Genomic DNA, 14,000 nt, shown 5'->3' on the forward strand with positions numbered 1-14,000 from the left:
TTGTTAGTGTCTTTGTTCTCTTTTACTGCTAGTAGCACTGTCTTCAGCTTAGTGAGAGTAAGAGGTCCTAACAGGAAATGGACATTTCTGAAATATTTGTTCATAATTCTCTCTGAAATATAACATTATCCTAGGCTCTCTTGTGACTAATTTAGAAAAATCCAGTATCTGTGCTATTTCTACTCAATCAATATAAATGAAAAAGGGGGAAAAATTGAAAGTTATCCTCTAATGGAAGGCCCCATTAGCAGGCTACCTTCAATTATTTACAGATTTTTAAATGATGATACTAGCTTTTATAGAAATTCGGCACAACAGAAATTGTAAAGCTAATACGGAGGACAAGCTTATTCCTTCGGGTGCTTTGGTTGTTGTAGGGTGTGGGGAGGTGTTATTATTTTTTTTCCCTCTTGTGAGACATCCAAGGTACCACCGTGGCCTTTGGAGAAATGGAATAACATTCTAGATGTAATCAGGAAAGGTTTCCTGTGGCTTTGAATTTATGGAGTTGAGCTAGGGAAGTGTAATCCCGATCACTCAGCTGAGCCAAGGGATGCTTCTATTTTTAAATGTTCTCCGAACTGGGAAGCAGAACTGAGTAAAGTGAATGTTCCACCTGCAGAGGATGCTGAGAGGGTCTGCAGCAGCTGCTGAAAATCTCTATACACCCGGCAACAGAATCATTTTCCAAATGTTGTGCGAGCCTGTGTGCCTGACTACAGTGTCGTCATCCTCTCGGAGATGGGAGCAAGGTGTCATTTGTCACTGACAAAAGAACTGCCATTTTTTAACAGTGTATTAACTCCCACGGGATTATTCATTTGCTCACAACCATTTATATTTGGTGTCTGCGAATAAAATTCATATTTTTCTCATCCTTTGTATTAGTCACAGTTGAAACTGTTTTTTGAAATTGCCACAGTTTGGAGAGAGATCATGACACTGTGTTATTTTATCAATGCTGTTAAATTTTCCTGTAACAGTTTGAAAAAAATAGGGGTTTTTTTACTGATTTAAGTGTAAGAAAGTGTCTTGTATTCCAGAAATCGGGAACTGCTTACCCAAACAATAAGATTCTGGTTGGGATTTTTGGTTGTTTGTTTTCTCCTTGGTTTGAGACCAGATAATATTTTATGGATATCCTATGAATAAGACTAGTTTTGACTTAAACCAGGAGGGACATGCGGGAGGACCAAAGTTTTTTCTAACAAGCTCTTTATGTAAATCGGGCTAACAAAGCTGCTCTCAGTTCTGAACATACAGACGTGTTTTGTGTTTGTTGTGAAACTGTTCCTGGCTTGTTGGATACCTGACTAATTGTCAGTGCATAGTTTTATAATAGTCTGGAGTAAACTGGAATTTATTAGTGAAGGAGAATCACTTCTGTGTGATAGTAGGCTGTGCTGGGGTAAGGTACACGGCACCGTAGCTGGAGTAGTTTATAGCTTTGACCTGACTGTCTTGTTGCATATAAACGTCTGCTGAGGTTTTTATACGTGGATTTAAACTCTGTAGTTTCACAGAAACAACTCAAGTGCTTGGGTTTTCAGAATTGCTAAATGCGATATTTGTGTTGGCAAGTTCTTCCAAAACGTTCTCCAGTTCCATCAGACGTGGTCTGACTTGCATTGGCTGCATTTGGGGTTAGTTCTCTGTAAGGTAATGTTTGAGAATTCTTGGAGAAAAAGGTAGAACGTCTGTGGTAAGCCTCCAGAATGTTTCCTGTTCAGAGTTCACTGTTAGGGTCATAAATCATAAAATAGTTTGGGTCGGAAGGGACCTTAAAGACCATTCAGTTCCCCCCCGCCATGGGCAGGGACACCCTCCACTAGACCTGCTCAGGTCTCCTTTCATCCCTGCGTAGCTTGGGTCTTGGTCACAGACAGAAGATCAGCATTAGCCTCAAAGTGAGATCCCAAGCCATCTAATGCTCCAAACACAAATACTGCTTTCTATAGGAGCTGAAAAAGTCAGTGTTAAGTTGGTTTATTCCAAGGTGTTACAGAACTGGAATATTGCTGTAGCTTCAAGAATTTAAAAAAGTGACCTGTGGTGGCTATGGTGAAGTCCATATTCCAAGAGCAATCTGAGTCTGTATGATGTGATTTAAATAGGAAATGGTTCTCCATCCATCCACGCTGTTGGGAAGGAAGGGATCTGACTTCTGGATGCAAAGTCTTGATTCAAGAGAACCAGCAGCTGCCACAGGCACTCACAGAAATGTAACATGTTCCTGGCAAGAGAATGCATCCGGGAGAGCTTACAGTTTAAATAAGTTACTTTTACTGTGTGTATTTACAGTTTCTAAGACTCGTGGGTTGGAGATATTCCGTCATGACGCTCCGAAGAGATGCTTTATTTACTCTCCTAAAAATCCCTCTTAATTATTCAACAGGTTCATGAACCACCCAGCTCCAGCCAACAGCCGCTACAAGCCCACCTGCTACGAGCATGCTGCTAACTGTTACACCCACGCAGTAAGTGCATTCCCTTCGTTCCTTAAACCAGGTGCTTCAGGAACTTTTGGGGGTTTGGGTGACTCAATACTTACCTTTGCCCGAGCATATTCATATTTACGACCTCTCTGGTTTTGTTGTATGAGCTTCAGCATTTTCAGTCCAGAAAATGTCACGTTAATTAGGTGGCTGGTGATCACTAGTCCCTGTTCTGGAGCTCCAGGAGCTCCGGTTGCTTCGTAAGGTTCCTTCTCACCCAAGGAAGTTACATCTCTGGATGGTTTTCCTCTCTCCCAGTCAAAGGATGGCTACGTTAAGGTGAATATAGGTCTGCACCGGTCAGTCTTGCAGGGCAGATTCCCCTGCTGTGCTGGGGGAATGGTGTGTGAATTGTGTGCTGCAGGTGTCGGAGGTGGAGGCCTTCACGAGGCTGCCGTCTGGGTATTGGCTAGAAGGGCTGGAATGGCTTAGTTCTGATACATACCATCTACAAATTGATTGAGAAATCTGCTATTTTGAAAGAGGCACTAATAGTGCAGACAGCCCTACTAAAACTCTTTGTCCTTACTTTCAGAATACTAGATTTGAATACATAATGCGTACAAAACGAGGAAAGCGGTCCCTTATTTTGGGGTTGGGTTTGGTGGGATTTTTTTCTTAAGTACTTAGGAAGTTTAATTTGCTGTCTGGCACTTTGAAAAGGACTTAAAAATGTGTTTGTTTGTTTTTTAAGATAGCATTTGCCCTTTTATAAAAGCAGCCTGTACTTCTCAATCCCTTGTTTAACTCCAAACATCTGAAGTATGTTTGACTTTGTCCTCAGTCCCTTATCTCCAGTTATCTGAGTGAGCTACAGATACAAATGCTCAAGGTAGTGCACGGGACTCTTCAGTCCTAGAAAAATGGTCTAGTCTTAAGGGTCCTTTTTGTGTGTTTTATAAATAACCAGCTTATAGCTCCCTGTTGCTGGTAAAAACAGAATCACCTTGGTTTGTGTCCAGAAGAGCGAACTGAAGTTACACGTTTTTAAGCCAAGGGTCTCAAGTACAGCATTATGTAAATATGTGCTCATTTGTCTAGAGCATGAAGCAACGTTCTGTTAGTTAGCACAAGTATGTAGTTTATCTCATCATCCTTGTACAAATCCTGTTTACTCTGGCCAAAATTTAGATTTCAAAATATCGGGCAGAAGTTGCCATACTCCTTAGCAGTTCTGGCCTTCGTCTAGTTGAAAAACAGGCATGTTGTACTCCTGCCTGTGAGCAGCAGGTTACAGCCAAGGGGTCATGTCAGCATTTTTGGGAATGCTGCTGTTTCTGGTGAAGCTGATTGCTTTCTGAACAGTCAAGCTACGTGCTAAATCCGACCACGGCCTGTTAACAACTGGGGGGTATGCGATGTTAACGTACCCTTGAGAAGAAAATAGAGTGTAATAGAGGGATTGTCACTCCTTTAAGTAAAACTGTATGCAATAAATAACTTTTATTCAAAATTTAAAGCCTTGGAATAGGAATCTGTTCTGGGAAAGCAACAGTGGATTATACAGAAAAAGCTGGGGGGGTGCTTGTTTCTGCTCTGTTACAGACTGTTCACTAAATGGATGAGGCTTGGAGCAACCTGGGCTATGGAAGGTGTCCCTGCCCATGGCAGGGGGGTTGGAACTGGATGGGCTTTAAGGTCCTTTCCAACCCAAACCATTCTGTGATTCTATGAAATGTTGGAAGGTCAAGTGGATGGTCTTTGCTGCTAGATTACAGTGTGAGTTTTCACTCAGACATTGATGTCATTTCTACAAATCCAAGTTCAGCCATGGTTCTCCATATATTTTTCTTTTAAAGTTTTATTCAGAATTCAGGAAGTAGTCAACTTGTATTTCACAAGCGTCGCGGTACTCCTCAGTAGGTATCCCCTCTGGATTTTTGACTTAAAAATACACAATAGTCAGTTTAGACAGCTGCTTAAAAAGAAAACAAAACATGAAATCCACAACACCCACACACAAAAAATCCACCCCAGAAAATCAGCTGCAGAACCCCATTCAGAGCTTTTTATTACAATACTTAAGCTCTAACTTTGTGTAGCTTGGTATGGTATCTTTGAATATACCTTACTAGTATCTTCTTTCTAACTAGTAAAGCTACTTAAAATGTCTTTTTTTAGCTTTAAATGAGGGAGTGACTTGTTGTTAGGCCCTGGGAGACAGGAAGGGCAGCGAAGCAGCTGAGTACAGAGAAGACTGCTATCTCTGGAAGAACAGGAAGGAAACGGTGTATGAGTGAAGCAGGGGTTGTAAGAATTTTAGTTGTAAGCTAAATATAAGGGCAGGGATGGAACTTTCATCGTGAAACTTTCTGGTGTGCGTAAGGTTTATCAGACAAAAGATATGCTCTGTTGTATTAAAACCTCAGAATTTAGGCATGGCTTGCTTTATGCTGCTCTAAAAGTTTCTTCCAACTGCATTAAAAGGAGGAAATATTCTAAAAATAAGTTATAATCTCTTTATTCCAGTCTTGGGTTGTGCAGTGCTGGGGGAAAAAAAGAAGTATAAATATTGCATAGGAAAAGAAAAAGTAGTATAGATATTTCAACAGTGAGGCTTGGAGCGTTTAGCAGGCCACTTGAGCATGGAAGAAGGGCTCATGAAAATTTCAGGAGGGCTCTTATGATGCAAATCTCTCTACTCTACCTGACTGATGTTAACCATTCCTCTGCTCTCTGTGTATTGCACAGTCCAAGTTGCCAGTCGGCTTCCCACTCCGTGGTGCTTGTCTCCTGGTTTGAGGAAAGGAAATGGATGAGCAGGTAGACACTGTACGTCAGGGCTGTACTTCTGGAGCAGGCAGCTTGAGATGGACAGTCCTTCGTGGTTCCCTCTGTGTCACAGGTGATTTTGGCAGCTTTGATCTTTCCATTGCCTTCCTTTCCAAAGAGGAAGCATAGGGACCATCTTTACAGGGTTCGTATTTCCCTCTCCATGGAAGGCACGTGACACCACAATAACACGACGAGCGTCAGAGGTCGTTGTTGCTGCCTGCGTGACCTGTACAGCCTGGAGTGCAAAGAAGATACCTTGATTTGGCACCAGTGTTCTGGACCAAAGCAAAAGTTCTAACAGTTTTAAACCTCTGCGTGGGTGTTTACAGACATATGGAAAGAACACAGGTAAAATACTGACCAACGTACCAGTATCCTAAGCAACCCCAGATTGATGGGAGACACTGGATGCTTTGCTGTGAGTTAGTAACCACAGCGTTTAATTTCCCTGAAGTACTCCTTGATCAGGTTTGCAGCTTCCTCTTCCAGCATCTTCCTTTGTGCCTGAAGGCTTTTTGCAGTGGCTGCTGGTTGTGGTAGCTGGTTTCCCAAGATGCATCGCACGGGGGTTGTGCCCAAGTCTCTTCTTAAAAGTTCCTGCCTATAGCTGTAAATAGACTTTAAACTTTCCTCTTCCTCTTTATTGCAAAGGGGTTTGTAACTTCGTGTTCTCATTTTGTGCTGGCTTTTCTCTAGAAAACTTAGTGCTTGCTCTCCTCTTCTGTAAATCTCTCTGCCAGCCCCACTTCTAATTTAGCAAGTATCAATGAAGGTGCTAAAATTCGTGCATCGGAGTATCACGCCTCGGGGTTTGTTCCCAGCACGTTAAGTTGCTGGGCTTGACGATGCCCGTTTGGAAGGACTGCACTTCATGATGAAGTAAGCAAAGCTGCTTGTGACGTGTAGCCAGTTTTATCACTAGGAGTGTTGGCAACTCAGAAATGCTGTGTCATTGCTGTAAAATGACACAGCACAATCACACTCCTCCTGTTAGTTCTGATTCTTTGGCTATTTTCTGGTAAATACTCCTTCTTTTAAAGGACTGATGGATTGCTTCTCCGTTCTGAAGATTAAAATGCGATTCTTGCACTAGTGTGGGTTTTTTTTCAAGTGGATATGGGAAAATCTGTCTTGTTTTGTGAAGTGTTATATTTATTTTGGAAGGTGGATGTTAGATCTGATGAAGTCCGTTGTTTCATATGTTCTCTGTTGTGGCATTAGTATGTAAAGAACTCTTGTCCAGTTGGCTGGAACAGCAGGGTATCGTTTCTGGATTTTGTCTTTAGCTATTTTTGGTCAGAAAGAGAGTAATAAAACATCTTGCTTAGTCTAACTGTTCCCATGATGCATATCGAGCACAGAGGGGAACTGTTTCCCAATAGAATACTTAGAAAAAACAGTAAGTCCTTCTTGTGTTGGTATAGTGCTGTTCCCTGTGGGAAGCAGAGTTGTTTTCAGAGCCAGGACAAGGCAGAGAAGAGATTAATTCAGCACTTCACACTCATTTGTAGCTGTATTCTTCATTCTGAAGGTGATAAGAGTTGCTTATTTGGTTTTAACCCTGTAACTTCATATACCATAGTTTCTGGAAAAGGGATTGGCAGCAAACTCTGGCCCATTTGAGCGTTCCATGTCCAAGCTTAACTTGTGAAATACTTCCTGCAGTAGAGCAGTGAGAAGCCGGGGTGTCTGTGTAAGAAAGGTAGGTGGTTCAGTGTAATATTTAAATCCCTTTTCCAAAAAGGTCTTCCTTCCTCTAAGACAGTCTCAGTCAGATCTCCAGGCAGAATTTCTGAGCAGCTCACACCCAGGTTTTTAGTAGGGTATTATTGGAATTTGCCATTTTACCTAGTTACTTGTGTTCAGTCACTTGCGGATACGTAATCTCTCCGCAACCTTTTAACTCTCTGTCAAGTATACTCAAACCTGAAATTTGCACTAGAAATTGGGAAGGAAACTGATGAACATGGATACAGCATGAGTGCGCAGGGCTAAAATCTGTTTCAGGAGCATGGCACCTTCCTGTCTCCAGCAAAAACTGAATGAACCAGCTGCCACATCTGGTCAGTTCCTTGCTGTCTCAAGGGCTTCAGCCACGCTTCACACTGTATGCCACGTGTGGAACACAGGAGGGACCAGTCTCCTGAGGGGTGAAACCCTTTAACCTTCCTCGAGCTTGGAGGCTGTCAAGCATATGGATATGGAAATTTATGGTTTGTGATCAGTGAGAATCCAGACTGGCAGACTATTTTTGGCCTTAAAGCTCATGAGGTCAACTCCCACAGACTCATTACAAAGCTAGGAAAGTGTTTTCACCTCTAGTCCAAATGCTGTGGATATAGGAATGCCATATTTTCAGTTTCTGTGGCTCTACAGCTTTTGGCATACATGTGTTTTCTTCCCTTTTCCAAGATTTAGTACAACTGCAATGAAGCTACAGCTAAGGTACTTCAAAAGCCAGAAGTAAAAGCCTCTTCTTTTTTAACTCTCTGGATTAAGCAACCGCTGCTGAGATTCATTCGGCATGCTCCGCGTTGTCTGCGCTGCAGCTGTCAGCAGAGCTGCAGTTTCTCCTGGTCTGTAAGCAGATGAGGGCCAGGGACGGTGCAGGCTACACCAGAACTTTGCACTCCGAGCTATCAAACCTGTAATGCAAAGCAGGGTTGGCAGACTTGTTTAACCATTTCTTCGTCCGAGCTTTATTCTTTAGCATGTGAGACTCAAGTTAAACTGGGAAGAATTTAACCTGTGACACTTATTTACCGCTCAAGTGAATAAATTAACATCTTAAGATACCCTGTAGGGGCTGGAAGGGAACTTGGGTGTGGTTTTAACTTAGACTGACAAAATATGCCTTCGTAGGGGAAGGAGACAGGTAGAAATGTCTGAGCCAGCAGGTTCGGTTCTTTAAATACTTGTTGGACATGCCTTTTTTCCCCTTTTTTCCCCCTGGTGTGTTGTGGGTTTGGTTGTTCGCTTTTTTCCCCTGAATGAGACAAAGGTATGTGATGTAGTTTGTTCTGGAGTGTAGTTTTAAGTGTGTATGAAGCCTGCAGCCCACGTCTTAGATGCTTCATGTGAGCGTGCTAATTCCATCACAATGTTCTAACAGTGGTTATTTTGGAAGATCTGGATTAAAGCTGCTTGAGAGGGAGGTGGTAAGGAAAACAGACTTGGATACACTGCATTAGAAGAACATCATCTTTGTGCATTAAGCATGTATTCATGAAATCATAGAATGGGTTAGTTGGGTTTCCAGGGACCTTAAAGATCTCCTAGTTCCACCCCCCTGCCATGGGCAGGGACACCTTCCACTAGACCAGGTTGCTCCAAGCCTCATCCAGCCTGGCCTTGGACGCTTCCAGGGATGGGGCATCCACAGCTTCTCTGGGCAACCTGTCCCAGTGCCTCCCCACCCTCTCTGTGAAGAACTTCTACCTGATATCTAATCTAACCCTCCCCACTTTCAATTTAACCCCGTTCCCCCTTGTCCTGTCACTACAGGCCCTTGTAAAAAGTCCCCCCCAGCTTCCTTGTAGCCCTTTCAGGTACTGGAAGGGGCTATAAGGTCTCCCTGGAGCCTTCTCCAGGCTGAACAAGCCCAGCGCTCTCAGCCTGTCCCCATAGCAGAGGTGCTCCAGCCCTAGGAGCATCTTCATGGCCCTCCTCGAAGGAGCTTGCAGTTGCAATATCTAAATCCCAAGTTCTGCAAAGCCGTTGCTGAATAGTCTTGCCATCTGCTTAACTGCCTGCTTCTAGCTGCCTTATTTCTTCATTTGGGATTTAACCTTGTGCTGGTCTGTCCTGTGCTCTGCCTCTGTGTGCAGGAGGTGGTTGAGATCCAAGCCAGATGAAAATCTTTTGTAAAACACAATGCAGAATGTGAAAATAAAAACTGTGCTAAGACTTGTCAAACTCCTGTCTGTGTCATGGCTAGGGGAGCTAGTAACCTCACCTAATAGCTGTGTGAGGAGAAATTTATCACTAATGGGTATAACCTCAATGTCCAAGGAACTGTCAAAGTCTTGATGCTTGTGTGTCAGTATCCACCTGGATGAAAACCTTGCTCCCACTAGGAACACGCCATCAAATGCCTCCGTATGGTTTAGGTGGCACGCTGCAGGGTTATCGGCCCTGCTGGTGCTGGCTGTGGGTGGTACTGCCTTGGCTGCCAGTGAAGACTTAACAATGGCCTTTTGTTGTCTTAGTTCCTCATTGTTCCTGCGATTGTGGGTAGTGCCCTTCTCCACCGGCTTTCCGATGATCGATGGGAAAAGATAACAGCGTGGATGTACGGCATGGGGCTCTGCGCGCTCTTCATCGTCTCCACAGTATTTCATATCGTTTCTTGGAAAAAGAGTCACTTAAGGTATCACTGTAAGATGGTTTATTTTCACGTTCTGTGATGTTCTCCCATTGTGTTTCTCAGTCAAAACCATGATTTTACGGGAGGCTGGAGTGGTACCCTGTACTGAATCCTGAAAAAAACACCCTTTGTTCTGGTGGAAGAAATAGTGAGCCAAGCTCATACACAAACAAACTCTGTCTGCTGCTTTTTTTTGCAAGGCAAATGTGTGTTTTTTTCTAGGCCCCAGTGCCTTTTAATCCAGAAGTTGAATGGGAAAAACCTGATCCAGGTGCAGGGTGGATATAATCCCACTGCAGAAATGAGAACACTCTCTGGGGCTATGGCAGCTCAAATACTTTGAGGAAGACAGAGCTTGCCAAAAGACTTGTAATGCAACACACAGCTGACAAGAAGAAAGCCTCCTTGGGAGCAAGGCAGCAATAGTAAAACCAGGATGCGATCCCGCCCCATCCTGGGTTTTGCCCTCCCCCCCCTTTTTTTTTCTTTTTAAGCTCCATGTCTTTCCCCATCATTATGGCTCCTGTATAATTCTGGGCCATAAATTGGATTTAACTGGTAGTCACTAAATAGTAACAGTTTCTGGATTAGGCAGAGTTGATGTGACAGCTCTCTGCCTCCTTGCCAGGGAGCAGGATGCGTGAAGGGGGGAGACGGGAGGGGAACGGAGGAGTGCTGCCTCCTGTGCGTCTCACTTGTGACCTCCCGGGGTTGAAGGCAGCTGCACTGTCTTCCAGGTGCTTTTAAGCGCTTACGGAGCTGATGGTGTTTTCCCCAAAGTGTGTGAGGGAACCGAGATGATACAAAAGTCTCTTTCCAGAATGTGTCTTGGTGACTTGTTCTCTCTTCCTAGGACAATGGAGCATTGCTTTCACATGTGTGACAGGATGATGATCTACGTCTTTATAGCAGCATCGTATGCGCCATGGTAAGAGAGCTGAAGCGCGGCTTCACAATTAAAGCTTTTTCCATTGTAGACAGTTTATCCTTGTGGCTTTCCAAAATCGATGGCTGTCTTAGGTACAATTGACCATTCTGCATCGTGAAATGCAACGTAACAGTCTCCTGGGATTTGCCAAACAGACATTAATATTAGAAACAGCAGAAAGTGTTGTTCATGTTCCATTTACCCAGTTTATGCTTCCCTCGCATCAGTGCAAACACACCCTCTGCTTCTCAGTGTGTGGTTGTCCAAGTGTCTTCTGCCCCATCGTGCCTAAGTTCCAGCTCTGAATGTTGTTTATTTTTTTTTATCAAGGCCTACTACTCGTGTCTGTCAGTCACTCATCACTTTTGTCTCTTGAAATCTTTGTACCCCCAGGTTAAATCTACGGGAGCTTGGCCCTCTGGCATCTCACATGCGGTGGTTTATCTGGCTGATGGCTGCTGGAGGAACCATTTATGTATTTCTCTACCACGAAAAGTAAGAATTATTATTTGCATTTACCTTTAAACTAAAATCAAAAGGTGAGGGGTGCTTTCTGAGTGTTCCTGTCCAGCCTTTCACACATTGGAAGGGTGGAAATACGTGGTAAGAATGATGCAAACTTCCATCTTGTCAGAAGATAATTGTATTTGCTCGGTCATAAATCATCTTCAGGCTACATCGTTGCCTTCACTTAAAGGGGTGGGAGGGAAGTACCCACTTTTGAAACCTTTGCTGGAAGACAGCAGGGGTGAGAGTGGATCAGGTCAGAAGGCAGTTGGAATGATGGCTTTCTTATGCTCCTAACTCAGGTGGCATTGCGTAGAGATTATACCCTCACCCCTTACTGTTCAGATATACGATGTAACGTGTCTTGACCCCTGCTACCACCTTGGTTTTGTTTTGAGATGTGCGAGTCCTTGAGTTGCAGATCTGAATTACGAGCCTGCTTTCGTTACTGATCCTCAGGGAGTGGGGCCCAGCTCTTTTGTTCTGGAGATGAGCTACTGAGGTTCTTGTCAAATAAGAAAATACAAGTTGTCTCAATGTTTTATTCTCACCAGTACTTAATGCAAATGAGTGCATCGAGGCAGAGAGAAATACCAGCTTTATTTTTGTCATAAAACAATGGGTATCTATCTGCAGAGAAAGCTTTTTGAATAGTTTAATGGACACATCCTGACATAAAATGGGAAGTATTTTACTCTTGAAGGAAACGTTCATCTTCTTGTACACCTCCTTAAATGACTCAAATTGTTCCTTTTTAGGTATAAGATCGTTGAACTCTTTTTCTATTTAGCGATGGGATTTTCTCCTGCGCTGGTAGTGACATCCATGGTAAGGAATGTGACCAGTGATGGTACAAACACAAGTTTTCCTTTTATAACTAGCTGAAGTTCCAGTATGGCTCTTTCTTCTGAAAAGATGTTAATTTTAGTCCACCAGAATAGTAAATGTTCTCTGCAGCAGAACCAAATATAGTCAGTTACATTTTGGGTTTCTTGTTTACATTCAGCGAAAAGCTACCTTGTTTTGTTGAATCTGGGCTGCAGAGGCTGGATGAAAAGAGCTGAGGTTCCAGACTTCGCTGCTGAAAGGATACTGGGTGTAACAACTTAATTACTTCCATTTTAGTAAAAATGATGTGAAGTACCTTAGCCCGTGTCTAGATTTCACTATTTATGAACTTACTTAATGCCCAGTTGCCACTTGCAAATTGGGAAAGAAGCTTTTTCTGTAGGAAAGCAGAATGAACTGCTGGTGACCTGTTGCCCTTTGTCTTTGGGTGTGTCAGAGCACTCTGGAAAATCTGATCAGTTGATGCTGTGGTCTGGACCAAGGTGGGGGAAATGAATTGGTTCTTGTCCCTTTCAAAATTACCTAGGGACAGCAAAGGTGGAAGATTTTATCTCTTACTGGAGGCTTCTTTTTATCAGTAAAGCAGAGAGGAACTGCAAAGTTGCGTAGTTGAACGGTATCGAACTGCACTGTATCCGGGATGCGTGATCTCTCAGCAGCTGGCGTGGTTTTTTTAAGAAAAGGTTTCTTGGTGCATCTGTAAAGCATCCTACTCAGTCGTGTCTCCCTCAAAACTTATTTAAAATGGGTAACTATAAATAACTTTGAGTAACTCTGCTGCTAATATAAATCTGACACCTCCGCAAGGTGTTACAGTACTTAACTGCTGCTGTACCAAAACCTTGCTCTGTGCTTCCTCCAGTTGGTAGGAGCTGCATTAAACTCACCCATACACACAGTAACGTGGTTTTCTTCTTCTCCACGTTTGCTCTGCTAGAGAGCAGGAAGCAAACATCAAACATCTTGATTCTTGAGTTCTCCCGGTACAACTTCCGTAGTGCTCCTGAGACATCTCACAAAGACATTACTGCCTCTTTCACAAGGGGTAGTAAAACCAGAGCGGTCATCTCGCTCGTCAGTTGGTCACATCCAAGATGTTCTGAGCTGACCGCCACCTTTCTTTCTGTGGGGAAGAGGCACTTCGTGTGTTGTACATAAAAGACCCTTTCCCTCCTTTACACCCTCCCCCTAATCTTTCCTTGTTAATTGGCAGAGCAACACCGATGGACTTCAGGAGGTTGCCTGGGGAGGCTTGATATATTGCCTGGGTGTGGTGTTCTTCAAGAGCGATGGAGTCATTCCGTTTGCCCACGCCATCTGGCACATATTTGTGGCCACAGCAGCTGCTGTGCATTACTATGCCATTTGGAAGTACCTTTACAGAAGCCCTGCGGACATAATTCGTCACTTGTGATGTATGTTAAAAAAAAAAAAAAATCTCTTGGCCTCTGTAACAGTATTATTTGACTTAAGGAATTCGGGGAAATGGGAAAATTGCACAGGAAAACTGCACTGACTTTGGTAGTTCTCTGAACACAGTTACTGTGAACCGATGTGTGTCCTGCAACTGCCCATCATAAGGCAAGTGCTGTAAGCACCCAGGGTCTTGTGCGGCCGTACCCAGTCCATTCCGTGTGAGTAGAACTGGCTACTTGATGTTTACAAAAGCATTTTGTATTCTAGTTTAATTTTACAATTTTTAACTGCGTGAATTTTTTCTAAATTAGCGATTCAAATGGGGAGGTCAGTGCAATAGCGCAAATGGAACTTTTGGGATTTCGAGTTGGTTTCTATCACCTTTCCACTAGTCATTTATTAAACATGAATCACAGACAAATAATCTTTTACCCCCCGTTCTCGTGGGACAACGGGACTTTTCTAGGAACTTTTTTCTGGTTTTTGTAAACTTCAGCAGTACCTTTATTGAACTGAAAACACAGCTGTCATCTATGCAGGTACTCACGCTGCACATCTTGCAAGAGATGGTTACATTCCACGTGCTGACAAGCAAACATCGTACCTCTTCCCAGGTTGGGTTTCCAGTGTCACTGTAATAACCACTTTTACGAACTGTGATTCT

General features: G+C 43.3%; 1 protein-coding gene across 1 annotated transcript; it reads left to right on the forward strand.

Annotated features, from left to right (window-relative positions):
* Nucleotides 1-2,395: 2,395 nt before the first annotated feature.
* On the forward strand, nt 2,396-13,773 carry MMD (monocyte to macrophage differentiation-associated; the record flags this gene model as incomplete). Its single annotated transcript, XM_010154761.1, has 6 exons — nt 2,396-2,477; nt 9,479-9,639; nt 10,490-10,564; nt 10,958-11,059; nt 11,830-11,899; nt 13,134-13,773. Coding segments are annotated over 6 exons (691 nt in total), but the record flags the coding sequence as incomplete, so codon positions are not given.
* Nucleotides 13,774-14,000: the final 227 nt, after the last annotated feature.

The sequence above is a fragment of the Eurypyga helias genome, unplaced genomic scaffold, assembly GCF_000690775.1.
Source record: "Eurypyga helias isolate BGI_N326 unplaced genomic scaffold, ASM69077v1 scaffold34390, whole genome shotgun sequence".
Classification (NCBI taxonomy): Eukaryota; Metazoa; Chordata; class Aves; order Eurypygiformes; family Eurypygidae; genus Eurypyga; species Eurypyga helias.